We start from the raw sequence: 27,810 nt of genomic DNA, 5'->3' as shown, positions 1-27,810 counted from the left end.
CACAATATACATGAATAGCATACTTGCTGTGTGCCAGCTTAAAATGAAAATGCCCTCAGAATATATCGTGTCATTTTTCCCGACGTTGCGAAATTTTTCATGGTTTCATTGACATTTCCCCGATTTTTCCCGGTGCAATGAAATTTCCCTAATTCCCGGTTGCTAGACACTATGGTTCAAATGATCAGAATGAAAATCCAATACTTGACGCTAATTAAATTCTGAGCGTGCGTGCAATGAATTCATTAACAGAAGTGTTTGAAAAATGATGCAAATGGAAATTTGCGAATAAACAGCCAAACTACACCCCATGCAGTGTTACTGTTTTTCCTATGTACGTATGTTATGATGCATGCCTAGTTTAGTAATTTATTTTTGGAAAGGAGCACGGCCTGTCAATAGCAACAGGTCACCCCCAAGCACTAGATTTAATGCGAAAGACGAAGAGTTTGACGAACATCATGTTGCTTGGCATTGTTTCGGTAGTTGTGACACATTCAGTGAGGGTAACAATGTTTTTCACAAGCGCTGAAGCAATCAAGAAGGGTGGCACGGTGCGAGAGTGAGGAGGGAGTATTATGAAGGTTTGTTTCACAGCTGGCTTCCCTGCTGGGGTTACCTTGTTCAAGGGTACTCTTGGCTGGGATGGAGAGGCAGGTGCTGCAGATGACAGGGGGTTCAAATCCCCAGCACTGCCAATGCAAAGCAATTGCCTCTGCTGGAAGGGTCAAAGGGGCTGCCTGAAGAGACTTATTGGAAACAGTACTTGGAAGGTTGCAGGCACATACTGTGGACCACATATGTGGGTGTTGCCGAGAGAGCATCTGTAAATGTACTGGGCTGGTGGGGAGGGTTGGTTGATGTTGATGGGAGTGGAGATTGATTGTGGGAAGCAGTTCATTCCGGTGACACAGATGTTGCTCGTATTTTGTCGTGACCAAGCTTGGTCATTTTGTTGTACCGGACACTGAGGAGAGTGAAAGTGGGACGCTCTCCACTGCAGTGGAAACACCAGGGTGAGCAAGAGACAGTTTCGTGAGCCGAATTCAGTTCTCTAACAGGTAGAGCACTGGATTGGAGATTTTTCAGGGCAAGTGTAGGCACGGGGTCCACACGAGCAGCAATTTTTGAATTTGCGAGCCTTTAGAGGGTGCAGGTAGGAGTGAAATGCAGTGCGATGGAAAAACACTTGCGCAGTACCATGGTACCATGGTGATCAGCTAGATTTCAGCTGAGCCCATCATTTGCCATCAAAATGGTCACTTGGTGTATTATCAGGTCTTACATGATTTTGTCGGTGCGGAGTCCAGAGCAAACTCAATGCATGACTCCCTAGGAGGAATTGGAGGGTGTGGCAATGTGCCAGCATATGGAGTACACCAGCTCTACAACAGACATTGCAAGGAGTTGGTGATGGAGAACTTGGTATGGGCCTTGGGGCGAAGGCAGAGTATGTCAACATTGCATCAATTTTGGACACTGCATTAGTTTTAGAGGCAATCTTAATACCTGCCTTGGGGTGGAGGCATAGAGTTCGACTGTAGGGGGGAGGCTAGTCGCCATGGCAAAGGCGGGATGTGGTACAACATTGTGCCATTGGCAATGAGGCGGGTAGCAATTTGGCGGCCTTGATATAGAGATCAATGTTTGGCCGTGGGGCAGTGGGCAGGTTCTGGTGGCCCAGGTAAGAGATAATCCATCCTTGATTCTGGTTGCTTGTTCAATCAGCATCTTCCAGTTTTACATCAGACAAGGAGTTGACGATGGGAGAGTTTGCTGACGCTGTGGGGATAGACATCTGAGCATAGCGGTAAGAATCACGAAGTCAAAGCTGTGAGGAAAGTGGCGCTCGCTGCGCAGTCGAGCGGTTTCCCAGAAGGCCCGATCTGGGCAAGGCGCAATCGAAACATTGCATGATGGAGCTCGTTGTGTGTGACCGACACGTCCGACCTCTCTGGTGGCTTGGTGCTAAAATTGCATTGTAAAGCGGCATGATGTGCATCCTTTTAATAGCTCCTTTACTGTTTTCGCTGTGTGCCCCCTTTCAGCATTTCTGTTGGCCAGAAACAAACTGAAGGAGTTTCATTTGCTGGGTGGCACCTTGGCTCAAGAACCTCATTAACAGGAAAGTGTTGTCTGCACTATATAAGTCAGGAGCATTTGGCCAAGATGGTGAAATGTGTTACATTGATTGTGTGAGTTCGAGATCACACGAGCATATCGTCAACATCCAAAATTACCACACCCACAATCTGAGTGTGTGCGCAGCAGTGAGAACATAAACTTGGGTAAACTGTGCAACTGCCCACTGGCACCAATCTGGCATAGCGCAAGCAGTGACATTTAAGCCCGAAAACAATAACTGACACCATACAAAAGACCGCAGAAACATTTATTTGAAAGAAACTCCGGAAACTTCTGGACATCAATCGGGTTGCAATGACATGCACTAGCAGTCCGCCAAAAGTATACTAGCAGTCAATTAAGGTTCCAGATGCATGTTGATGTTGCGTCTCGAAGTGAAAGCATGTGCCAAGCAAAAAAAAGTATATAACAGGTATTTCAGTGGTACCACTGCTAATTTTCTAGTATAGCCTTTTCATTTAAAAAGGAACAAATTGTGCAGTACATCACTGCCAGCATAGCTGGACATACCTACAAAGCATACTCAGTAATGTCCAACAAGTTGCATCATGCTAATGCGCATGTGTCACATGACCTTTATCAATCACACCACGGCTGCATCTGCATTGGTCCCCGATTTATCGCCAGATTATGTCGAATTTGCTTTAGATATGAAGTTTCCATGAAAGCTATATAGCTTTATTTTGTACGTGTGCATAGCTGTGCTTAGGTGGACATAATTTGTGATTTCTCTATCTTACAAGTTCTCCAAATAGGGAGATTTCACTAAATGTTTAACATCACTCCGTACTCGATCATACAAATTCTTCACATTGGGAGATTTTCTAATCATTTAACATTACTCCATATTCCATCATACTAATTCTCCATGTTGGGAGATTTCGCTAAGTACTTGACATTACTTCAATCAGATTGAAGAAATATGTGGAAATTCAAATGGCTTTCATGCTTCGCTTATGGTCTCCATTACGTCTCCTACAATTTCTTTGTGATGCTCACCTGATGCATGCCATTTATGGAGCATATATGAATTTCAATTATTCTTTATGCATCATCTGTATCATCCGAAAACGAGACTGAATCGGAGTACTGAGCATCGCGCATATCGTCCGAGTAGCTGGAGACTGAAGCAGGTGACTGAGGTGTACCTCCTGCTTCAGTGGTCTCAGGAGGTGGCGTAGTACTGGCACGTGAGGCGCGACCTCTCAAGTTCCTCGGGTGACTGTTGTTTATATGGTCTACGAGCTCGTTGTTCCCGAAGCAGACATGTGAACAAAAAGGACATGAAACAGGTTCATGTTTTTGCATGTGACGAGCCAATGAGCTGCTTGTTTTGCCCACATATGAGCACATGTCACAATTGTGAAACTGCCCGTTCATGTGTCTACGAGTGTGCACACTTAGCGAGTAACTGTGGGTAAATTGAAAAGGGCACAAGCTGCACTTGTAAGGCTTTTCTCCGGTGTGGATTCGCAAATGAACCCGTAAAGTCCCTATATCCCTAAACGTAGCAAAGCACTCTTCACATTTAAATGGCTTCTGTCCAGTGTGAGTCATCATGTGTCGCCTCACTCGTCCCGACTTATTCGAGGTGTATGGACAGAAGTCGCAGCCGAACAATCGCCGCCTTGACGCACAGTTGCGTTTCTTTTTTGGGGGAGCGCTCTTCTCCGCACATGATGGGTGCAGCTCCTTCTGCTTCGTCACGGCCGCTGCTCCAGCGTGCTCAGTGGCATCCACCTTCGAGCTCGACGGAAGACTTGTCAGACTGTCTACAGGACAGGATGCTGCATCTCCAACTGCAATGTCAAGCAGCATTAGAAACAAAAAACACTACCCGAATCAATGAAAAACACCGTTCGACGGTGTTTGTAATACGCATCCAATCTTGCTAAATATGCCCAGTCATCAAAGGATTTCCTGCATTCACAGCCAGAGGCAATGATGCGTGAAGCTACATTTATTAATGTGGTTCTCATGCGAGACAGTCTTCACCATTAGTCATTGCACCTTGTAACCCATTTTCAATACTTGTAGGTGATCCCAGTGAACCATCACTCATAGTCTTAGGTGCTAGATAGCTGCTGACCTTGTATTGGAAGCCCTTTATCAGCGGTTCACTTGAGTATCATCAAACCCCTTTTATTTACCCGAAACGTAAAGCATAGTGAGTCTCCCTTCATCCTCAAAACATCCACTATGAACAGTAAACCACTTGTTCTTTATCAGCTCATAATAAAACACTGTCAGCATATATTAAAAGCGGAAGCCACAACTATGTGACCACTCCACCGAGCGCATATAGGATTGCATCCTAAATTTCTTATAGCCACCTTTACTAATCATGTTTGTGCTCAGACGAGAGCAGCAATTGAGGTCATATGATAGTTCTTGCTTGTAAGAAAACATTGGCCAGATGTGTTGACATTAAAGGCTGAAACTTTGTTTTGCAAGAGACATTCGGAACATTAGAAAACATACCAAATGTTCCCTAATCTTCATGATTTCCTAAAATTGCAAGCTCGGAGCCTTAGCTACTTTCTGGTTATTTTCTGAGAAGGCCCATAACATAACTCGACTTCGGTACTTTTGGACCTTTTCCTGGCCACTATCAGTCCGAATGAGACATTTTACTTAACCTGTTTTTAGACTGACTCAGCAGTACCTCAATCTGTCTGAGTTTGACGCGGCTCACAGTGTGTGCAAAATAAAGCCAGACACGTGAGTGCGGCAGACACCGTCAATACTTCGGCGGTCAAGTCCTGGTGAAACACAGGCCGCTTTGACTGGTGGGATTTTAACGAGCTGCTCGATAAAAGGCAAGGCCCATTAAAAAAAACAGGGTTGAGCACGACACAAAGCGAGGACACAAAGAGGGAGATCAACACAAACATCCTTGTCATTCAATAAGTAATGAACTGTATCCCGACAATGTATCCCTACCAAGTGATAGTATTGTATCTGTCTGCACAACCAAGCACGAGGCATTTAACAGTCGAGCTAGAGTGGTTAAGCCAGCGAGCCTTGAGCTTATAAAATGTCTGCTATGGGCTTCCTCTGCACGCAGTCATCTACGACTAGGAATTACAACAACAACATATAAAAGCTATTCTACTCGTGTTCCAATAGACTGATTTCGCCGCAAGTTCCACGCCAACATCGCTTCGATGCATTCGGAGTTGCAGTTCTTCAATCAGCAGCCGGTTCGGCACAGTGCGTGGCGTACACTTGAGAAGTGTTGTCTGCATTGCCCTGCATTGCCCCAAAAAGTTTTGATACACGAATGCTGGATCTGTGAGACAAATGGGTTGACATAAGGGCCACCATGTGTTCTGACATCTGCATGAAAGATCACTTCACAGAAAAGAAAATGTCCCCAAAATAAAGCACAGACGCTGGCTGCTCATGAGAGGGACGTGAACAAGTCCTGTTCAGCACATTTAGCCATCTGGTCCCTTTCGATCAATGTACTACAGTGCAGTCCACTTATAACAATACTGAGAAAATCAAGAAATCCAATCGTTATTACCAATTCTTGTTATATCTGGACTGAGACAAAATAAACAAAAAGGAAAACCACTTATTTTCCCATGCCTGTAGACTTGCCTACTTAGTAATGATGAGTGAATAGGTCAAACAATGCGAACAATCGTTCAAATCCTTTACTACAAGATAGATAAACAGCCCAAAACAACTTGAGCATGCTTAAAGGTATACTTAACAAATATCATGAATATTGAGAAAGCACCACATTTGCATTCTTAAGACATGATTACACTAGAACAGACACATAATTCGGGTTAGTTTTGAGCAGATAGCTGTATTTTTGACGTTTTCTGAGTGGCCTCCGGTTCAGAGGCAGTGCGCTCCCGACTGTGAGCCGGCGGGTGTGATGTCACAACTACCCTCAGCAACGTCAAGGCCCCGCGATCCCGCTGCTGCCGCCTCCGCACCTGAAGTTGGTTGACCGGCTACACATAGTTTCGGTTCCCTCGCGTCGCACCGTGCACAATGCTGTGAAGCGTGGAATGCTACGCACGAGGGAGGTCGAGGGGGACGCATATGGAGGGCGCGTATTGCGGACAATTGTTTACACGCTGGGAGGGAACGATGAATTGTGCGCAGGAACACGAGCAGCACAAAAAGAAAAGGAAAAAAAAAGCACGTCCATCCCTGCATTTTGTTAGTGCCACGGGAGAAAGAAAAAATGAACAGGTGCGACCGACCGCAATGGGGTAGTTGTGACGTGATATCTGGTTTTGTCAGCTTTCACAGGAGCCCACTAGGTGCGGCGATTTGAGAAATATTCATTAAAATATTTAATTTCCACTCATTTCTTTTCATAAAGTGGATTGTTTTGGTCACTCCCAATGCGACAGCTACCATCTGAGCTGGAAATCTCGGCAGCATTTTTTAAATTCAGTATACCTTTAAAAAAGTCGGAAATTCGCACTTGCTTGAGTGGCAGCTGAAGCTTGACAACTGCTGCGAGCATCGCTACCACTAATGAGCACGCGGGAAGCAGTCCTTTCGCATGAAAAGCAACTGTATGAACTACAGGACATACTCAGCCTTGCTGAATGTTAAAATCACAGCGTGCGAATGCTCATATTTTTTTTGCACGGTTTCACCTCGAGAGCTATCGCCTTCGTCGGCGCCATCATCCATGAACACACAATCGGGTGATGGCGACGACAGTAGCCGCACCTTTGCATGGTGATGGCAGCGATTGAAATGATGATAGCACTCATTTCCTAACTGCATGTAAAGACTCTTCACAAATATTTCCAAGCTGGTGTGTTTTCAGCCTGTGTGCAGTTTCCACGTCATTTTCTTCTTAGTACAGTCGATGACCGATTTTTCGGACACCCAATTTTTCAGACATGCTTGATTTTTCGGACATTTTCCCGGCCCCAGGACATACCTTATAAAGTCAATGTATTACGCTGCTCAAAATTTCGGACACTCTAAGGAGGGCTATTCGATTTTTCGAACATTCCAAGCATCAGCCGGGCCAACTGGGGCGTCGCCGCCATCTTGTTTGTTTACTTTTTCCTTCGATAGCCTCGAAACCGATGCTGGCCTTGCGTGCCGCTCCTCAGCTAAACTGACGCTGGATCGAGGCTATACTATTTGCCTAGCAGCTTTCGTTTCCGGGAAGTTGCTGCTTCCCACCGGAGTGTGCTTTTTTTTTTCTTTTAGCTTGATCGCTTCGACTGCCTGTTCCTCTGCGTGTTAGCCGAGCATAGTGAGTAGGCCAAGCCACGGTCGTGCTGATGCGAGAACTATGTTCTGTCGCTACTGTGGCTTGCATTTAATTGAATCGGCTTCAGTTCTTCAAGAAGCTGTTTCCGGATTTTATAAGGAGTTTTTTTTTATTTTTTCTGTGTGCAACGTGGCACCGAGAAGGCACTCAACAAAGTCGGTGTTGTGATCCAGTGGTTGGTAGCGGTGGTGGTGTGCCTCGACAGTGGGAAAACCTGCTCTGTCGATTTGCTTGGAGCACTTAGTATACTCGCTGATGCGTGGAAGTCGATGGCACCCACAACGCTGCGCAATTGCTTCCGCCACGCGGGATTTGTGCAGAATGACAAAAGTCGGCTGCCTTGGACGAGGAGAGCGTTGTCGAGCAGCTGTCAGGCAGTGAGCAGCTCATTCACGACCTTCGCACTGCTAGTGTCAAAATTCCATCAGCCGTCTCGTTTTGAGAGTTCACAGACGTGGACCACGAGTTGGAACTGTGCGCTGGGTTTACAAATGCAGAAATTATTCACGAAGTGCTTGTGGAGTCTGAAAGCGACGACGACGATCAGCAGCGCAGCCGACGCAAGCTGAGCTGATGCAAGCTTAATTCAGGCGGACCTGTTAGCATGGAAGCGAAGCGTGGTGCAGAAAAGCATTCATGACTTTTTCCGGCCTCAAAATGAAGAATAGGCAATAAATAGAGCTTTTTTGGTGCACATTTGTTTTTTCGGACTGCCCGATTTTTCGGACATTTTCGTGGTCCGTTGAGAGTCCGAAAAATCGGTCGACTGTATTTTACTTTTTAACAAACATTCAGACAAATTTTCGTGTTAAACATCATCTGGGCAGCCAGAAAGCTATCATATAGTATCCAATATCCCCCTATAATCGGTTATATATGGCTTATCATTACATAGGATCAATGGAAAAACTAATAAATCGCAAGAACTTGATCTTATTAAGCGATATGTCATTATATCTGGCATCGTTATCGGTGGATTACACTGTATAGTGACAAAAAGAAATGCCAACAGGAACAGTACACCTCTATATGCTCACTCTGCTGTTCAAATTTATTGGTATCAGACTTGTACCTGAGTAACAAAAACTGATTTAAATTTTCCATGATACAAATATGAAGAGTGCTGCAGTCTGCAAAGCCAAGCCAAGCAAACCTGGGAAGTACCATGGGCATTAAAGCATGCCAAGCAGCTCACATCCATTCGCTGAAGCATGCAAAATACAAGCAGAAGTTTGAAACCATTATTTGATGGTCAGTAGAGGCACCCAATTTGTAAGGACACCTAGTGTCAGCCCTCATCACTATGCCTATCCATTGGTAAATAATAAAAAAAAAACATCAAAATGACGAGAACGATCCTGGCAGCTCTATTTCCAAGCATCAGACTGTCAATGCAATCACTTTCATTTTCAAATGACAATTTTTGGTTGATTCGATGTCTTATTTGTCAACGTGAAATACAATTAGGTTGATAATATTGCCACGAACCACTAAGATTTTTATTAATTCTTTTCAAAAGCCACCAGCATAAACAATTATCGCAGTGATGAAACAATCTTATGCTCTTTGTTTGTTCATGCTCGGTGTCTTGAAATGCAGCTTTATCACTTTGTAGCGTGAGATGCGCCCAGATTTTTCCCAAGTGATTGCAGCAAAAAACAACTGTTTCCATATCGTCCCAGACTTATCTTGATGTTTCTTAGCCGAATTTAAATTGAGTGCTACCGAAACCAGTGGGCATTCCTAGTTCGATGACCAGTGAGCATCTTTGCTGCTATTGGCACAGCCGAGTTGCTTAGTTGATTGAGGGTGCAAAGTCAGCCCAATAAAGACTTCTTTTCAGTACCATGCCAGTTTCTGTTGGTTGCTGACAACACTGTCACTTAATAACAAGATGGCCCAGAGTGTTTTCATTCTAAGTACAGTGCATTGTCATTTTTAATGGTTCATTGTCAATTGAATTGTCGTGCTGTAGAGTATTACTCCATTTAAGCACTTCTTTTTTCAATCTGAAATGCATATGCTGTCTATACGGTGACCTGACATGTTTTCACAGTGCAGTACCGTGTCATTTAGGCTCGTAGTTGTGTCATTTAAGCATTCCTGTTTGCAGATACATTTACACAGCACCACAGTTGATGACTTTCCTACAATCCACCTACAGTCCTGTAGAGCAGTGGTCCTCAACCATGGATGTGCTGGGGACCCCATGCGGACCAGTGGGAGTAGTGGGAGACTCCTTGAAATTGGGTGGGTGTGGTGAGCTGGAATATTGGGCAGACTGAGCTGGTTGCGGAACTGAGAACGCATCAAGGCTAAACTGGCCTCTAAAAAGAATGCGCATCATAACTTAATAAACCAGCGCATCATGGCCTGCAGAGGACGTGGGGAAGAGGCAATGTGTCGGCCCCGGTAAGCATGTCGGAAGAAACGATTAGACTCCTCCCAACACCACCACGCCGTTCACTCTTCGGACAACTGAGATGCTTTGCATTGCAGCACCGTCCTGCAGTGAATCCAGAGCTCGTGTTGCATCGATGCCTGCATCAAAAGACGCTGCGGACATTCTCTCACGTGCGCTCCGGTTCCACACTCTTCGCGTGATTTTTTCTCTTTGAGAAAATAAAGTCAGCTTTAAACCTCCGTGCTTTGAACCAAACGTATGATATGGCCTCCTCTTCAAGGGTCCTGAAGGTAGGACACAGAAAGAGCGATGGCACTCTGCAAGCACCATGCCCCACAGGGACACATAGCTATTATAATCCATGCAATACACTTGGAACCTTCAAAATTGTGTCTAACCAGGACAGAGGTCTCGTGCAACCTTTCCTTTTTTTTTTGTGTGTGTGTGGCTTATGTGAAACCTGAAAATCACTTTGGGGGACACCTCGGGTGTGCAGACCTCCATTTGAGAAATACTGTAGTAGAGATAAAGTTCACATTAGCCTCGGTTATAAGGGGCTGAGATTTTGCTCCAGCCAAATTTAAGCTTGACTTTGAGGAAGTCAGAAATCGAACTTCAAGAGAAAGTTTAGCTTTGTTTCTGTTGGTCACTTGGACTAACTCTTTTTAATTTTTGTCAAGGTCTTACACAATGGCAGAGGCCCATCAGCTTGCTTGTATCCTTTGTTACTGTGTTACTGTTGTCAAGCTTCAATTGCAGTTATGAAATAACTTCATTAAAGAAATAACAAAAATCTGCACATTTAGTAGGACATTTATTCTTCAAAATGCTCTGCAAATTAACAAAAAAAGATTTTGAACTTATGGCTCACTCTGTTGCCATTGGTGTTTCCTCAGAGGTCCATGGTACCTGGAAAAGATATGACGTATATTAAGATTAGAGACAAGGGTCATATTAAGGATATTTAAAAAATCGCACAACAAGGAACCATAATAAACATGCCCCACTGATAAAAAAATTGAAGGCTGACGCTAATTCCAAATGCGAAAAATGTAAGCAAACGTAGTGATACAGCAGAATTCTGTTGGCACCATTACAGTTAGTAACCAAATTAAAATACTACTTTCTGAAAATAGAACATAACACCCATCTTGCTACCTCCTATTTATGAACTCTGTTTCACTCTGTCATGAACATGAATTCTATCCTGCCTCTTCCCGTGCATTGTGAGAGGCAGAGGTCTATGTTGCATTTTCCCAAGTTCACTTTTCTGGGCCCTTACTTCCAAAAGAAGCAGGAGATAAGCAATTTGAATTCCCAGACGAACCACATAAGTTACGATAACGGCCCAGCCTGAATTTTGTGCTGCCATAAGAAAAGATGTTATTTCCTTACTTTATTTATGCGTACCATAACCATTCAGATTACCTATATGTTTCCCATATGAAGAAAAAATAGTTACTGCACTTTATTGGTAAGTTTTCTTTTGCTCAATTAACAGAATAAAGGACGTGAATGCTTAAAGTTGTAATTTTCTGTACCTCAAGGCAGGCACACACAATTGTTAACACACGCCTAGAACTGGTGCAGTCTTACAAATACTTAGGTGTAACCCTTACACAATTGTTAACACACGCCTAGAACTGTGAAGAACTGTAAAGGAACATGTAAAGCTACTAGCATATAAATCACTTGTTCGGCTGAAACTCGAATACGCATCGCCCATCTGGAATCCGCATCAAGCATATCTCTCAAACGCGTTAGAATCAGTTCAAAACAGCGCTGTAAGATTAATTCATGCATCATATTCGTATAACATCAGCATTTCATCTCTAAAAGCAGAATCCGGTTTATCAACACTTTTATGCCGGCGTCGCATTTCCAGCCTTTCATTGTATCACAAGTTCTTTTTTTCGTCCCTTAATCAAGCACCCTGCATCACAGCAGCAGCACGCTAGCTTATCGAACCAGCCATAAGCTTCATGTTGCGCGCCCGCGCGCCCGGACCACCACCTTCACTGCTTCATTCTTCTTCCGAACCGCCACAGACTGGAATGGCCTTCCCCACGAAATCTCTGCTACTACTTGCCCATCTTCGTTTCTGCAAATTGTATCTGACCACTTTTGTCAATAATTACTTACCATTACACTTACTGTTTGTATAAGATCCCACCCATTATGTAATGCCCCAACGGAGGACTTTTAAGGTAATAAACTGAACTGAACTGAACATCAAAATTTGTCGAGGCTGAAATTTTACTACAGCGGCATTGAGTATGCTCTGATTTAGGCACAGTCTTTTGAGAGCAGGTATGTAAGTGAAGACACTAGAAACACATCACTCAAGTGGCCAACTCGGACAGAAAATTAAAGAGTACTGCAGAATCTGCATTGGAGTAATGTGAAAGCACGGATGCTGCAGTTGGTTGCTTCTGGTTGCTTCCAGTAGCTTAATTCACTTGTTTGCCCATTTTAGTCTTTGGTACTTTCAAATTTGCGTGCCAATCCCTTCCTATGCCCTTTTTTGGTTCTACTTCCCTCAAATCCTTGATGTCTACACACCCGTTTCTCTCTTTCCGCTTTCACTTCCACTTTACTCCCTTCCCTTACAGTGTGGTTCAGGTGTCCACCGAACAAGTGTGGCAGATACTGCACCTTTCTTTTCCTGTGAACAAGTTCTAATTATTTACCTAATTAACTTATTGGCCTAATTGTTTTCTCTGCAGCAACAATACTTCACCTTCTATTGATTCACACCCCTCATTAACCTCCACTTCACAATTACTAACAACTGCTGCAGACACAATTTCGCGGACATGTTCTGCGGACACAGTCTGCGGACAAAGATCTGTGAATATAGCAAAATAACGCTTTCACGTTAATAAATGGATCCTTTCGAAAGAACGCATTCGTGACAGTTGCAAGACCATATACAGTCGATGACCGATCTTTTAGACTTGCAAGGGACCATGAAAATGACCAAAAAATCAAACCTTATAGAGAAAAATTGCTTTACATTAACATCAATTGCTGCTATGATGGAAGAAGAGGTCAGCAGTTTTGTGCTCATTCAGATGCTAGAATGTCTCACAAGAAATTTTTCACACAAACAACAGGCAACAACAAGCGTTCGGTGGCTGTACCACCGCATGTCGTGGGCAAATGCATGTTCTCAGGCGAATTCTAGACATGAAAACGAGCCTAGCACTGTGACTTTCTTAAAGTACCAAGTTTTTAGGATGCTTCACAGCATAGTAGTTTCAGTTTCTGCTCTGAAGCACCCTCAAAATGTGGCGGGGCCAGCTGTGAAAAGGCACCATTGCTACTGTGTCCACTGCGAAAAAGGCCGTGGAGGAACTCATGATTTTCCGCGTAATTTTGCAGTCTGTTAAGATACGCAGATGATACCACTTTAATGGTAGGAAGTGAAGTGGAACTCAAGAGACTTCTGATGCACGCACGAGAAGACAGTGAGAAGTTTGGGCTAAAACTTAACATTAAAAAGACAAAGATCATGGCGTCTTGCCCTATCAAGTCCTGGAGCATCAAGGGACAAACGTGGAAGCTGTGACAGATTTTCTCTTCTTGGGCTCCAAGATTACCCCGGAAGGAGACTGCAGCCATGAAATTAGGAGACGCCTGCTTCTGGGAAAGAGAGCCATGGCTAGCCTTGACCGCCTAGTAAAGAGCACAGACATTAGACTGCCAACCAAGATCCGTATAACTCGTGCTATGGTCTTTCCAGTTGTGATGTATGGATGCGAGAGTGGGCTGTGAAGAAGGCTGACCGCCGAAGAATTGAGGCGTTTGAATTGTGGTGCTGGCGGAGACTCTTGAGAGTTCCTTGGACTGCCAGAAGATCAAATCAGTCTATATTGTCGACCATAAACCCTGACTGCTCATTGGAGGGTCAAATTCTAAAGTTAAAGCTCAGCTACTTTGGTCATCTGATGAGAAGAGAGGAGTCGCTGGAGAAAGATTTGATGTTGGGAAAAGTTGAGGGTCACCGGAGAAGGGGTAGGCAGCAAACGCGGTTGTTAGATGGCATCCTCGAGGCGCTGCAGATGAAGTTATGTGATGTTAGGAAGATAGTGAGAGACCGGAAAGCGTGACGTGATATGGTCCATGAGTCGGACATGACTGAACGACTGAACTGAACTGAAGGATGACATCTTCCATTAGCTTTCCGATGCAAGAAGTGAGGGAGATGGGCCGCAGATTCTCGATTGAGAGTTTCTTGCCCGGTTTTGGGATGAAGGTGACCCGCGCGTGCCTCCATTCCTGCCTCCATTCCGTTTTGGATCGCACCTTCGACAGACCCGACAGTGTGTGCAAATCAATGCACATAACGAAACAGCGATAAATCATTGTCGTTGCACAGTTTTCAACAATATTCCTAGCGTTAATTACAAAAAATGACAGTGATGCAAATGCTTTTTGGCAGTTTTTTTTAGAGTGATTGAATAATTTGAACAATTTCTCATGTCCCTTGAAGGCCAAGTTAGATTTTTTGCTGTATTCAGGAATAACTCTGCACAGGTAAGTTCTGCAACCTCGACTAGTGCATGTTTTGGCAGCAGACATCCAAAAACTGTACGAGCTTGCAACTGCATGTGCGTACTGACCCCCCCCCCCCCCCTCATCTTTGAGGATATTAGCCTTGCTTCCTAGAGGCTCCTTTCTCACTTGAACTTCGCATTGTTTGATTATATTTTTATTGATGACATTGCACCACACATATTAACGGAGGCTTGGCTATTGGCAGTGACACTGCAGTGAATGTGAACGAGATCCGAAAAATTTAACAATTAGTAATAATGAGCCTGAATTTCAGATGCTTATATAATAATGTATATGAATACTGTCGAAGTGCCACAAAGAGCTCCCAATTATTAAGCACGTTTGAAAATCAAGGGTCAGAATTTTTTGGCCAGCGACTAACAGATTCAGTGATTTTGCACATAACCCGATTCAAGTCTGAGAAAGCCGAACAGCAATGGTTGAAAATTCATAAGTTGCCTAAAATAATCATAGCAAAAGTGTTTTCTACTCAGTACTCTGACTACCACAACTAATATCGAATGACACCAAAATATATCTTTGTCTTATTCTCACATAGAAATATTCAATCCAAAATTAAATTATTTTTGATGTATTGTAGCTTAGCTATTCAATACTAAATGGGGCATCATTCCCGGCATACTGACCAGCCTGTGCTTTTAACTAGCGCTTAATGTATTTTAAGGTGAAATCCTTTCTATCGCAACATATAAGAGGGACAAGACAGGTGCTGTCTGTCATTTCCCCCTTGTGTTCTGCGCTAAAAAGAATTCCACCATAAACCATTAACCAACCACCTGCTCTGAAACAAACTTTGCTGAAATACTCTTCGTGAAGTCCCATGAGTAGAGAAAATCCCAGTGCACTGGGTAGATTATTTCTAGACACAGCTATAAGCCACCACAGTAACACAAGCCAGACAGCGGTGACTGCGACCAATTAAAAGGTCAAAATTTTTTCTTTTTTTTGTAACGCAAACTTGCCATAAGGTATATTATAGAAACTCATGTAAATTATTTTCCGTAAAGACCAGAGCAGGCTCCCGCTCTAATCGTTGTCAGTGAGCCATTTAGAGAAGTCTTCTTCCCTTCTTCCCTTCTTGCCATCTGGACAGCCACTTCCTGCAGAATCTGTGCCCTTGATGCCCTTGTCCCTGCACAAGTCCACAGCAGGTGGCGAACATCCACTTCTGCAGCTGGCGTGGAACACTTAGGGCATGGTCCGATGCCCTAAGTGGCCCATGCCCTAAGTGGGTGGTTGGTCCGATGTCTGCTTGAGATTCCCATCGGCATGTTACCAACGGGGTAACGGCCACCGCAGCTCTTATCCTTCTAAGAGAAACCTCCTCCAATCTCGTTAAGTTATGAGGGAGGGGGAATGTACACGGGGGAATGAGGGCACGTGTACTTTTCCTTAATGAGGATGCTAAGATGGGAACAGTGGAGCGGGCATCAAAAGGGAGCCTGGTAGAGGGCGCATTATCGTTTGGAATTTCGTGTGTGAGGTGGAAAGGTCAACTTACTAGTCAAAGTGCGTGAAGCAGGCTCAGCAACCTCGGCGCAATCTTTGTGCGTTGGCGCAATGCCACATGGCCTTTCCCTTTCCCCTTGGTAGGATTTATTTCCCCAAAGTACCTGGAAAAAACAGTAAAATAAGTTGAATTCATTTGATTACTTACTCTCAGGACAACGAAGCATTAGAAAGCAGTGTGGGGGGAAAAAAGAAAGAAGAAACATATATGCACCCGGTAGTTACAACACATAGTAACAACATATGTACTGATTAGTATGGTGTTTAAACTTTTATTAAGCGGTGGATAGAAGCTTATAGAGAAAGGACAGCAAGAATGAAAAGGAATTGCACAAATTCAAGTCAGTTGAAAAGAGTATATGGAAGATACTTAGGCAAGAAATGACTTCGAAATTAATGATAAAACAAGAATAACCAAAAAGAATGAAGCAAACAATGATTCTTATCCAAGTAATCAACACTCGATTAAAATGTTACAAACTATGACTGTATATTTGGCACCAGCTATCTGTAATGCCATTCTGAATGTTTATATAATCCATCACCTTCTATGAGGCAGCGCATGCTCAAGACATAGATTTGCAATATCGTGGGGGCAGAAATTTTCGACACTATTTTTGTGCTATCCATATTTGCTACTATACATTCTTCAAGAGGAACAGAGGCCAATACCTTCTTCAGCAGCAGGTTACAGTTAGGTTAAAAGACCAAACTGACACCAAAATGAAGCCAAAACAATTAAGCAGCCTCTACACATCATCACGAGTGATGACAATGAAACAGAACCTTTTTATATTAGTACTGTGCAAGCCCTAATTGCTGACTAACTAACACAGGATGGAAACTGAGGAAGTTCCCAGTGGTTACATGCACTAGTTATTGCACTGGACCTGGAGTCAAGTAAATTAGACTTACGTCTCACTAACATATTGAATGCTTTCCACTCAGCAGAGTGAATAGAATGTACATGATTCCATAATAGCATTACCTTAAATATTAAATGTTCTTAAATATTCAAGTGACTGAAAAATGCACTAAATATATGAGCTAAGATGCAACAATTTTCATAGCCATCACATGCCCCAATGTACAATATTCAAGATCGCCATCTTGCTGAGATAATTATCTGCAAAGTTAGTCTACTTAACGCAGCCGGACACAACACAAAAACGAAGCCGCAGATGCTACCAAACTAAGGCTCTTCAGCAAATGACATCACACAATTTCACTGAGACCAAGGTTAATGCAAATAAGCTGTAACTGTAAACATTTCAATATTTAAATTGTGCACCTTGTTCTGTGGAATCCAGCACATACGAAGCCACAGCACAGAGGAAAATGCCTGAAAACTGCAGATGAAATTATATCTTTTCCTACAAGCCAAAGTGCTGTACCTTTAATAATATACTTATTACTTGAATAAATTTGTGACTGGTAAAACTCCTGACGAAGAGATCTCTCCTATTACTTTAAACTCATTCACCTCTGCAAAAACTCCATAGTGAGAGCGCAGCCGGCCGGATAGGAGATGTTGAACACAAAGAATGCCCCTAGAAGAAGTGCCATTGCCTTCTCCAATGTTGTTGTATAAATACACTCTTCTCCATCCACTGTCAACACGACTCGATGAATTTCACCCAAGCTTGAGCCTGCATGGGAAAACCCAATTACTCCACAAGCAGCAAACATTGTTAACCCTTTGAGGGTTTTTGCCGTAAATATACAGTGATGGTTTTCGTCCTGCAATGTCTTTGCTGTACGGGAACAGTTTCGATCCTCCGTTTAAAATTTGCGCCCTAATGTCGATGCATACTCACCGGGAGGCCACCTCCTAGGACTTACAAGAAGCGTTCGAAGTTTATTGCGCTGCCTTCTTGCGAGGATAAACAGAACTGACTCCTAGCTGCAGCGTGTCGGCCGGTCAGGGGCAATGCCCTTTCCTGGTTTCGGTCCCCCCACGTGATCACAACGGAGGCACACAAAACTTGATTTCTATCTTTATGGGCGCTTCAGTGCAGGGGACAAACGGAACTGATTCCTAGCTGCACTGTATCGGCCGGCCTGCGGCAACTGCTTTGAGCGATTTCAGCTTCCCCACCTCATCGCAACAGAGGGGTGTGAAACATGATTTTAATCTTTATGGTCACTCTGGTTCAGGGGCCACAGAAGCTGATTTCCATCCTTGTTGGGGCTGCTATTAGCTTATCATCAATGCTCACGAGGTATTCCCACTCTCCTTGTTTACTGAGTTTCCTGAGTTTGCAGTATCAGGCAATGTTGACTCCAAAATACGGTTCCTAATATTTTTTTTACAACTTTTCCCCAACTTTACTCATTTCATACTTTCAAAATCTGCAATAAGTAATCTGACCATCAGGGAAAGATTTTCTTTTTTATAAATGCGACCCTCAAAGTGTTAAAGGTGCATTCTGAGCCATCACATTAAAGTGCACTGACCAAAACTGTGCTGAAGTTAGAGGTTTTGCTGCAGTACAAAATCAAAACTAAACTAGACTATCTTTTACAAAAATTCACCTTTTTCCTCGCTTACAAGTCTGGTCGGCTTCATCAAGATGCAGACTGCTTGTCCCGCCACCCTGCCGACCCTTCTAGCTCTACGGACTGTGACGATGCATGCGTCCTGCCTTTATCCGCCTTTCCCCACACTGCTTACACACAGTGCTTGGATTCTGTGCTACGGTCTATCATCAACCGTCTCACTATCGGCCACTCCCATCCTACCTTCGTCATGTTCATCCTCCAAAGGAATGCACTATACTGCCGCTATATGCGACCTGATGGCGCTGACCTCTTGCTCGTCATTCCCAAACATCTGCGCTTCACCATCCTTGAGCAATTTCATGATGATCTCATGGCTGAACATTCTGGCATGTCCCGTACATATTACAGCATGTACTGACGTTTCCCCTGGCCGGGTTTCTATCGCTCCATCCAGCATTACGTGGTTGCATGTGAGCTGTACCAGCACTGGAAAAAACCATCCATATTTCCATCTGGACAGCTGCTGCCCATCTCCATCCCGACTGACCCGTTTTTCCATGTTGGCGTTGGCTTGCTTGGGCCCTTCCCAATATCTATCTCGGGCAACAAATAGATTGTCGCCATGACCGATTATGCTATGTGTTACGCCATTATCTGTGCCATGCCAACTAGCTGCGCTACACACGTTTGATTTCCTTATCCACGACATGCTAATCCATCATGGTGCCCCTCATAAGCTATTCACGCACCGTGATCGCTGCTTCCTCTCCACAATGGTTGACGAACTTCATCTGTGCACCCTCTGCCACAGATTCACCACTGCCTATCATTCTCAGACCAGCGGCTTCACAGAGTGCCTCAACCGTACGCTCACAGACATGTTGTCAATGTATGTCTCTGACAACCACTGGGATTGGGACATTAATCTACCATTTGTAACATTCGCCTGCAACTCTTCTTGTCATAATACCGCTGGCTGCTCTCCCTTTTATCTGCTGTTTTGCCGACAGCTATTACTTCCCTTCAATACACCACTACCAGCTATTGACGCCACCGCCAGTGCTTACGCATGTGATGCCATCGCCCGCACTAATGGTGCTCACCACATTGCTCGCGACATGCTCTTTGCCTCCCAAGGCTCCCAGCAATGCCGTTAGAATGGTCGTCCCGACGATGTGCACTACGCTCCCGGCTCTCTCGACCTGCTTTGGCTCCCATCCCGCCGGGTGGGCTTGTGTGAAAAACTCCCACGCTACACAGGCCCTTACCGCACCTTGCTCTGAGCCACCGATGTCACATATGAAAGCACTTCTGAACATGAAATCTTTTGCACCACTAGCCTCCAAAATTGTGCATGTGACACACCTCAAGCTGTATCATCCACACTATGCATCATGCACCTAGAATGCACCAGGACTGTGTTTTCGCAGGAGGGGGCAATGTTATCTGGTGTACCATGCTGGCATTCAGCAAGTGAAAGAAGTGCCTGGGCTGGCCTGATGAAGACGACGCAGTGTGTGCGGGGTTAACTCTTTCGGAGAGAATGGCCGTCTTTCGTAGGTCGCAAGTTGCTGGTTTTTGTCAGGCACCAAACCAAATCTGCTGCAAACTTTCTGTAGAAGCCGGGTATACATGTTGGACATGCGGTGCACCTTCAGGGATGCGTTTTCGTGAAATAAAAGTACCCTGACTCAGAGTCAAAGCCCACTAGTGAAGAGCTGGTGCCATTTTCGGGTAATGCAACATCATCAGATAACAAAGTCGACAATATGAGTCGATATTTGATCCGTTGGAAATCTTTCGATCCAAAAATTTGGTTGTAGCCACTGACTGTAGAGGTTCCTTTACAGTTATTTGTAAATGTGCTGAGCTGTACCTGACTACACGCAAAGCATGCTCAGAGAAAAAGTTACATGTGACATTATTACATACCTATAATAGCCAGATGTGGGGTCGGTGGCAGTCCCTGAAGCCTCCCTTCAGCTGTGTCCTAAAATTAGCGAAGAACAAAATCTTGAGAAGTATGCAATACACAAAAAGTGAGACAGTTATGTGAAATAAAACTTTGCAATGAGCCAAACTTGAATGAGCCCTAAGGCAGTGCCCATCACAGCTGTTCCTGTATCTCAGATATAGCACAGCATGAAAGCAATATCAGTGACAAACTGTGCGTAGAGATATAACAACAGCAGCTGCCTAAAGAAAGATAACAGGTTTGTATGGGATGTTACTGATAACAAATCATTCTGAAGAGGGTGAAAAATGAATAGCAAATATAGCACCTTTGTATGAGACATTACTGATAACATATTATGAATTGGATGAAGAATGAATAGCAATTTTTAGACACGTGTCAAGGTATCAAATGTTTCTTTATTTGATGTCACTATTCTAAATTGTTTCCCAAAGTTGAAAAAGAACAATGAAAAAAGAACAAAAATAGTAGAAGCCAGTGCTATAGTAAAATCCAGCCCTATTACTGTTCTCTCACGCCATATTCCACCAAGCTCTCAAGTGAAAATCAGCATACCATGAATACAGGGTTTCTAAAACTTCTTTGCCTCAAAGAACCCTCAACAGCCATCAACATTAGCCAACCCCCCCCCCCCCCCCCTCCCACCCACTACCGTCAGTTAGGCAATGTTAATGTTGCCTGCGAATGAACCAAGCTTTGTTTTACCTGTCGTTTAGTTCATATTTTGTAAGCATTTGTTTGTTTGCTTGCTTTTGCCAATCAGCTTTTTATTAAATGCCCACCTCTCAGTCATGCTCCAACCTTTATAACGACACATGCTGGCATTACGACGCAAATGGGCTTGCCAGCAGCAGAACTTCATCCCGGTGCCAACGCTGCCATCAAAGCGGCCAAAAAAAAATGCTCAATAAGAAACCTACGCTTTCCTATCTTGGCTTGACTAAGCCAGCTGCGTGGCTCATACCTTCAGTCGCCATGCACAGCAGTTCACAAACCCTAACAAGTGACCCCTTGTACGCCATACTACACACTATGACTGGTCTGCACATTGCAACAAGCAGAAAGAGAGGTGGAGGGGTGAAGGGACACTCTAGTGAGAACTCGCAGAACCCCTGGCTTCTGCAGAACACAGTTTGAGTATCCCTGCTCTGGGACATACAGTGAAATCTCATTACTATGAACACCACAATAATGAATTTTTCAAATGAACAAATTTTTTAAGAATGTCCGGCAGACTTGCTGTTTTCAATGTAAAACTATTTCAGAATTACGAATTTCAAAATACCGTATATTTCCTCATAACGAACGCATTTTATTTCTTCTATAATTTTGGAACATCAGTATGACGAATTCAGCTAAAATTAACAGCGCCACAGCTTGCACCTCTCGTGTGAAACAGAAACCGCTGCTTCTGTGGGTATGGTCCGTGAGCTGTAGCTATCATCATCAGCACATCTAGTACCAGCTCCTAGCGCAACCACGAAGTTATAGTTTATTACGCAGTAGCCAGCAGGCCTAGCCACCTGTGTTTTTTTTTTCTTGTGTGTCGTACGCGGGTCAGTAGTTTGTGCGTTCGAGCGTGCTGGAAGTTTTTTTTTTTTTTTTTTTTATGCCACGGATGATTTTATTGCGAAGTTTGTGCGAGAGCGATGATATCAGCCAGCGAAGTGCCTAGCAGATATGAACGCAGCCGCTTTCACTGAAAGAAATCGACGCAAGGAAAAAGCGATTCGGTCTCTACAGACTGGTAGCATTGCCCCATCAACCACCGCAATCATTTTGAAAGACCGAGACAAGATTTTCAAACATCAGGGAGCATTGAAGATGAGGTGATATCGAACTCTTATATTGTTTTTTTCTTGTTGTTTTGCACATGGACAAATACGTACTTTCATTGCTTGGTGCAATCACGCATGCGACGAGGTGTTCCGCAAAGTGGAAGGTGTATGTGCTGTAGTGGTGTAATGTAGTGCACGGTCGTGTTTGCTGCACGCGGCAGAAGAAAACAATTGATTTCTTCAAATAAATCAGCTTTGGAGTTAGTGCAACATTTTCATTTGAGATTTTGCCTGTCTACACACGTGCCCACTGCCAAGGTACGTTATGTGCATACCGAGGTTTGACCACTGGCTTATAATCGCAGATTTTTCATTACAACAATATTTCAAAATAACAAATAATTTTTTGCGGTCCCACGGGATTCGTTATATCGAGATTTGACTGTACTAGGTGACAACTTTCAACTACTGATTCCTCTATGTTGTTCGTCAGAAAGACAGGAATGCAATGCAATCCTGTTTTTATTGCAGATCACTATGCAAACTGCAACATTAATGGGATCTAATCAACCATTTCGTTATGCTGGTTTGCCCCGATTCATTTGGATGCTTATTAGACTTGCTCCCCTAGTGGTTTATTTTTTTCTATAGCAAGTAGACTTATATCCTGCAAGTTCTGCACTTATTTAGTAGCATGTTGTAATTTAGTGAATTTTATGCACTTGAGTATGTATCATATTTGTAACTATAATATTGTAAAGGTCGCTGTTTACGCGACATCTGGTGGAGCTGCCGGGTACGATTTTCATGAGCCGGACGCCCCCTACAAGCCCAGGACGCACCCCTAAGGTGCAGACCCCAGTACACCAGAGCAGCCGCCGACTGCAAGGTCTGCCTCCCGAGTGTGGTCCTCTCCCTGACCACAGACCAACAAGGAGCGTTTCTCTCAGCGCTATGAATCCCCCGGTATTGACAACTCCTGTCCTGCTCAACCACCAGCGGGATCCACCACATTTCCACGGCCTGCCACATGAGGATGCTGAAGACTGGCTGGAGCAGTTCGACCGGGTGGCTGCCTTCAACGCCTGGAACGCTGACTCGAAGCTTCGCCATGTCTACTTCGCACTGGAGGATTCTGCGAGGACATGGTTCGAAAATCAAGAAGCCGGACTCCGAACGTGGGATACATTCAAGGCGGAATTCTTGCGTATGTTTACCAACACGCTTCGCAAGGAAAAAGCGCAATTGCTTTTAAATAGCCGTATACAACATCCGAATGAAACTGTTACGGCCTACGCCGAAGAGATGAAGCGACTCTTTCGACGCGCGGACCCAACCATGTCGGAAGAGAAAAAAGTGCGCTTTTTGATGCAAGGTGTTAAAGAGCAGTTATTTGCAGGCCTGGTGCGAAGTCCACCAACAACTGTCGCCGAATTCATAAGTGAGGCGTCTACCATCGAGAAGGCACTTGACATGCGCGCCCGGCAATACCAGCGCACTACAGTGTCTCTGAACGCCACGAGTGCAGGTGAAGCCGGACAGTTTTCGTCAGAATCGCTGCGTGATACGATCCGGGCGATAGTCCGGGAAGAGGTGGCCAAATACCTGCGGATTCCTCCACAGCCACAGGTTGCCACAGTTTCCGATATCATCCGTGAGGAAGTACAACAGGCGCTGGGTGTTCCCGCACCCGTCACCGTGCACGCACCCGTCACCGGGCCCGCACCCGTCGCCGCGCCTGAACCCGTCGTAGCTACACCGCTGCCCCAGACCCTGAGCTACGCCGCGGTCACCAGCCGCTACCTGCCGCCTTCGACAGCATCCTACGAGCCTCGCGCACCGGTCGCCCATGTGTCTTCACGGCCGAGCGTACGCCGCCGAAGGACCGATATCTGGCGAACGCCCGATCACCAACCGTTGTGCTACCATTGCGGCGAAGCTGGACACCTGTGTCGCCGCTGCCCCTACAGGGAACTCGGCCTCCGTGGGTTTTCTTTTGATGCCCGTCGTCCGTTGCCTGGTCAGCAGCCACGCGAAATCGCAGAATACATTTCGCGTTCCAACACAGGCCCAAGCCGCCTCCGATCGCCGTCGCCTCGCCGTTACAGCTCTCCTGGACGCCAGGAGCAACTCCAAAGTCCCCATAGGGGAAACTAGATGCAGCAGCCTCTGGAGGTGCGGCTGCTACAGTGCGAAAATTTCAAGATCCTCCACAGACCCACGACAGTTCTTCACTGCAAACTACAGTTCGTTACATACGGCCACCAGCAGAATCGACGCCGCTACGAAATTCCGCTGATCCTCAACGTAACCACGACGCCGACAGTCGCCCCACCACTCCTTCAGAGCATCGAAGTCGAGACCGAACCCCACGAAGCTGTCGCCGCCCGACACAACAAACTGCCGACCTGCAGATCTCCGTTGATGGCATAGACGTCACTGCTCTAGTCGACACTGGCGCTGATTATTCAATTCTAAGTGCACACTTTGCCAAAGCTCTCAGAAAGGTCACAACATCATGGGGTGGCCCGCAAATACGCACAGCTGGCGGACATCTAATTATGCCCACGGGAGTGTGCACGTCGAGGATCACTGTACAAGGGCAAACTTTTCTGGCGACGTTCATCGTATTGGCTCAGTGTTCCCGTGACGTCATCCTCGGTATGGACTTTTTAACCGAAAATGGCGCCATTATCGATCTGCAGAATAAGTCCGTGAGATTTTCAGTTGAGAATGCTATCGAATCCAACAGCCTGCTCCCCGCTGCACTCCACATTATTGATGACCATGTTAGTGTGCCCCCACGTTCAAGCATTATGGTCTCCGTGGGTTCCCTCCCAATCCAAGATACAGAAGGCGTCGTCGAGACAAAACAGAAACTGCTTATTGAAAGAGGCATCGCCGTTGCCAGGGCAGTTGTTTTTGTTGAAAATGGCAAAGTTGATGTTCTTCTCACGAACTTCAGCAATGAACATCAACATCTGAACAGAGGGACAACTGTCGCATATCTCGACGCCATAACTGACACTAGTTATGAATGCAATTTCACCAGCGCTTCAGCAACAGAACCCTCCGACAACACTGAACCTCTGTACGATATAAACCCGGCCTTACCTCGAAAGTATCGAGAGAAACTACGGCACCTCCTCCGTCGCTACTCTAATGCATTTGCCAAATCATCACGCGTCGGTCGAACCCACCTTGCAAAGCACCGCGTCATTACAGACGAAACTGTTCGACCACTCCGCCAGTCGCCTTATCGAGTTTCCCCTAAAGAACGTACTGCCATCCGAGACCAAGTGAAGGAAATGCTCGATAACGATGTCATTCGCCCTTCCCGCAGCCCCTGGGCTGCACCTGTGGTACTTGTGAAGAAAAAACATGGCACACTTCGTTTCTGCGTAGACTATCGCCGACTGAACAACGTTACGAAAAAAGATGTTTACCCTTTGCCCAGAATAGATGACGCCTTAGATCGTCTGTGCAACACAAGATACTTCTCCTCCATGGATCTCAAGTCTGGATACTGGCAGATAGAGGTCGATGAAAGGGACCGCGAAAAGACTGCTTTCATTACACCTGACGGGCTGTACGAATTCCAAGTCATGCCCTTCGGCCTTTGCTCCGCGCCCGCAACCTTTCAGAGACTCATGGACAGCGTTCTTGGAGATCTGAAGTGGACGACATGTCTTGTATACTTGGACGACGTAATTGTGTTTGCCCCGAATTTCGAGGAGCACCTCCGTCGCCTAGACGCAGTACTAGACGCCATCCAAACGTCGGGCCTCACTCTGAAAGCCGAAAAATGCCATTTTGCTTATGAAGAGCTGAAGTTTTTGGGCCATGTCGTGAACCAAGCGGGAGTTCTGCCGGATCCTGAAAAAACAGTTGCCATCGCCAATTTTCCGACGCCGCGGGACCAGAAAGAGGTGCGACGCTTTCTTGGACTATGTGCATATTATCGACGTTTCGTGAAAAACTTTTCTAAAATAGCCGCCCCCCTTACACTTCTTACTAAGGCTGATATACCGTTTACATGGGGCGACCAACAAATGGACGCATTTCAGGAGCTTCAACGTCGCCTGCAGTCACCTCCAGTTCTAGCACATTTCGATGAAACCGCAGACACCGAACTCCACACGGATGCAAGCAATGTCGGTTTGGGCGCTGTCCTAGTACAGATAAGGAACAGTGAACAACGTGTGATCGCCTACGCTAGTCGGGCTTTGTCTAGGGCTGAGACAAACTACTCTGCCACTGAAAAGGAATGCCTGGCCATCGTGTGGTCTATTTCGAAGTTTCGACCATACCTGTACGGCAGACCCTTCAAAGTGGTGACCGACCATCACGCGCTTTGTTGGCTGACAAGCCTTAAAGATCCTTCTGCACGTCTCGCCAGGTGGAGCCTACAACTTCAAGAATACGACATCACTGTAACCTACAAGTCAGGTCGTAAGCATTTAGACGCTGACTGCCTGTCTCGTGCTCCTGTACAACCAGCTTCGGACGCCTCAGGTGACGACGACGCATTTCTGAGTGCAATTAGTTCAGACAATTTTGCCGATGCTCAACGGAATGATCCCGAACTTCGCCAGGTAATCGACTTTCTTCAAGGTGCCGGCAGCATGGTCCCTAGCCCTTTCCGTCGTACTTTGTCTTCTCTGTGTCTCCGTGATGGCGTTCTCGTCAAGAAGAATTTTACAGCCAACAGTCGCCAATACCTCCTCGTTGTACCAGCAAGCTTAAGGGATGAGATTTTTCAAGCCTGCCACGACGAACCCACATCCGGCCACTTGGGAGTCACTCGGACGATATCCAGAATTAAAGAACGGTATTACTGGCCTCGTTTGCCAAGCGATGTAACGCATTATGTTCGAAGTTGCCGTGACTGCCAACATCGAAAGGTTCCGCCTCTGAGGCCAGCCGGTCTTTTAAAGCCCATTACGCCACCGTCCAGACCATTCCAGCTAATTGGGATGGACTTGCTCGGACCGTTCCCTACTTCCACCTGTGGGAACAGGTGTATAATAGTAGCTACTGACTACCTGACTCGCTACGCAGAAACCGCTGCTCTTCCTTGTGCTACCGCTTTTGAAGTTGCGAAATTTTTCGTTCTTCAAATTGTCCTGAGACATGGCGCACCAGAAGTACTCATTACTGACAGAGGAGCTGCATTTTCTGCAGAGCTCATCCAGCATATCCTTGTTCTTAGTCGCACCAATCATCGTCGCACGACTGCATACCACCCGCAAACAAACGGCCTGACAGAACGTTTGAACAAGACCATTGCCGATATGTTGTCAATGTATGTGGACGTCCATCACAAGACATGGGACGAAGTATTGCCGTATGTAACATTTGCATACAATACCGCCGTTCAGGAAACTACCAACATGACTCCATTCAGCCTAGTTTACGGCCGACAAGTGACGACCACGCTCGACGCCATGCTGCCCCACATAGACGAAGGTCCAAATGATGATGTCGCCTCTTTTCTACAGCGTGCCGAAGAGGCCCGTCAACTTGCACGGGTGCGAATACAGCAGCAGCAAGGCCGAGATGCACAACGCTACAACCTGCGGCGGCGGACTGCAGACTATCTGCCAGGTGACCTTGTCTGGGTTTGGTACCCCATTCGACGACGCGGACT

General features: G+C 45.4%; 2 protein-coding genes across 6 annotated transcripts in view; both read right to left on the bottom strand.

The window, feature by feature from the left end:
- Positions 1 to 2,510: 2,510 nt before the first annotated feature.
- LOC146178827 (uncharacterized) lies at positions 2,511 to 11,992 on the bottom strand. Its single transcript, XM_084580044.1, has 3 exons — positions 11,970 to 11,992; positions 10,687 to 10,724; positions 2,511 to 3,944 (listed from the first exon to the last, which is right to left on the bottom strand). Exons 1-3 carry the CDS (start codon positions 11,990 to 11,992, stop codon positions 3,190 to 3,192), a joined length of 816 nt encoding a protein of 271 aa, XP_084436170.1. The 3' UTR covers positions 2,511 to 3,189.
- LOC146178826 (uncharacterized) overlaps positions 10,377 to 27,810 on the bottom strand; it is a 76,274-nt gene continuing 58,840 nt past the window's right edge. Inside the window, exons 5-8 of one of the 5 annotated variants that reach the window (XM_084578571.1) lie at positions 20,340 to 20,397; positions 17,389 to 17,554; positions 15,898 to 16,009; positions 10,377 to 10,724 (exon numbers count right to left, since the gene is read on the bottom strand). In XM_084578571.1, the coding sequence (XP_084434697.1) occupies positions 15,901 to 16,009; positions 17,389 to 17,554; positions 20,340 to 20,397 (333 nt within the window). In that variant the 3' untranslated portion in view covers positions 10,377 to 10,724; positions 15,898 to 15,900. Of the gene's footprint in view, positions 10,725 to 15,897; positions 16,010 to 17,388; positions 17,555 to 20,339; positions 20,398 to 22,271; positions 22,369 to 27,810 lie in introns of those variants that run through there. The other 4 variants (XM_084578570.1, XR_014700659.1, XM_084578573.1 and 1 more) reach the window with 4 other exon arrangements.

Source organism: Amblyomma maculatum, chromosome 9 (assembly GCF_055883805.1).
Source record: "Amblyomma maculatum isolate TAMU_Amacu chromosome 9, ASM5588380v1, whole genome shotgun sequence".
Classification (NCBI taxonomy): Eukaryota; Metazoa; Arthropoda; class Arachnida; order Ixodida; family Ixodidae; genus Amblyomma; species Amblyomma maculatum.
This window is presented reverse-complemented; position numbering and strand designations above follow the sequence as displayed.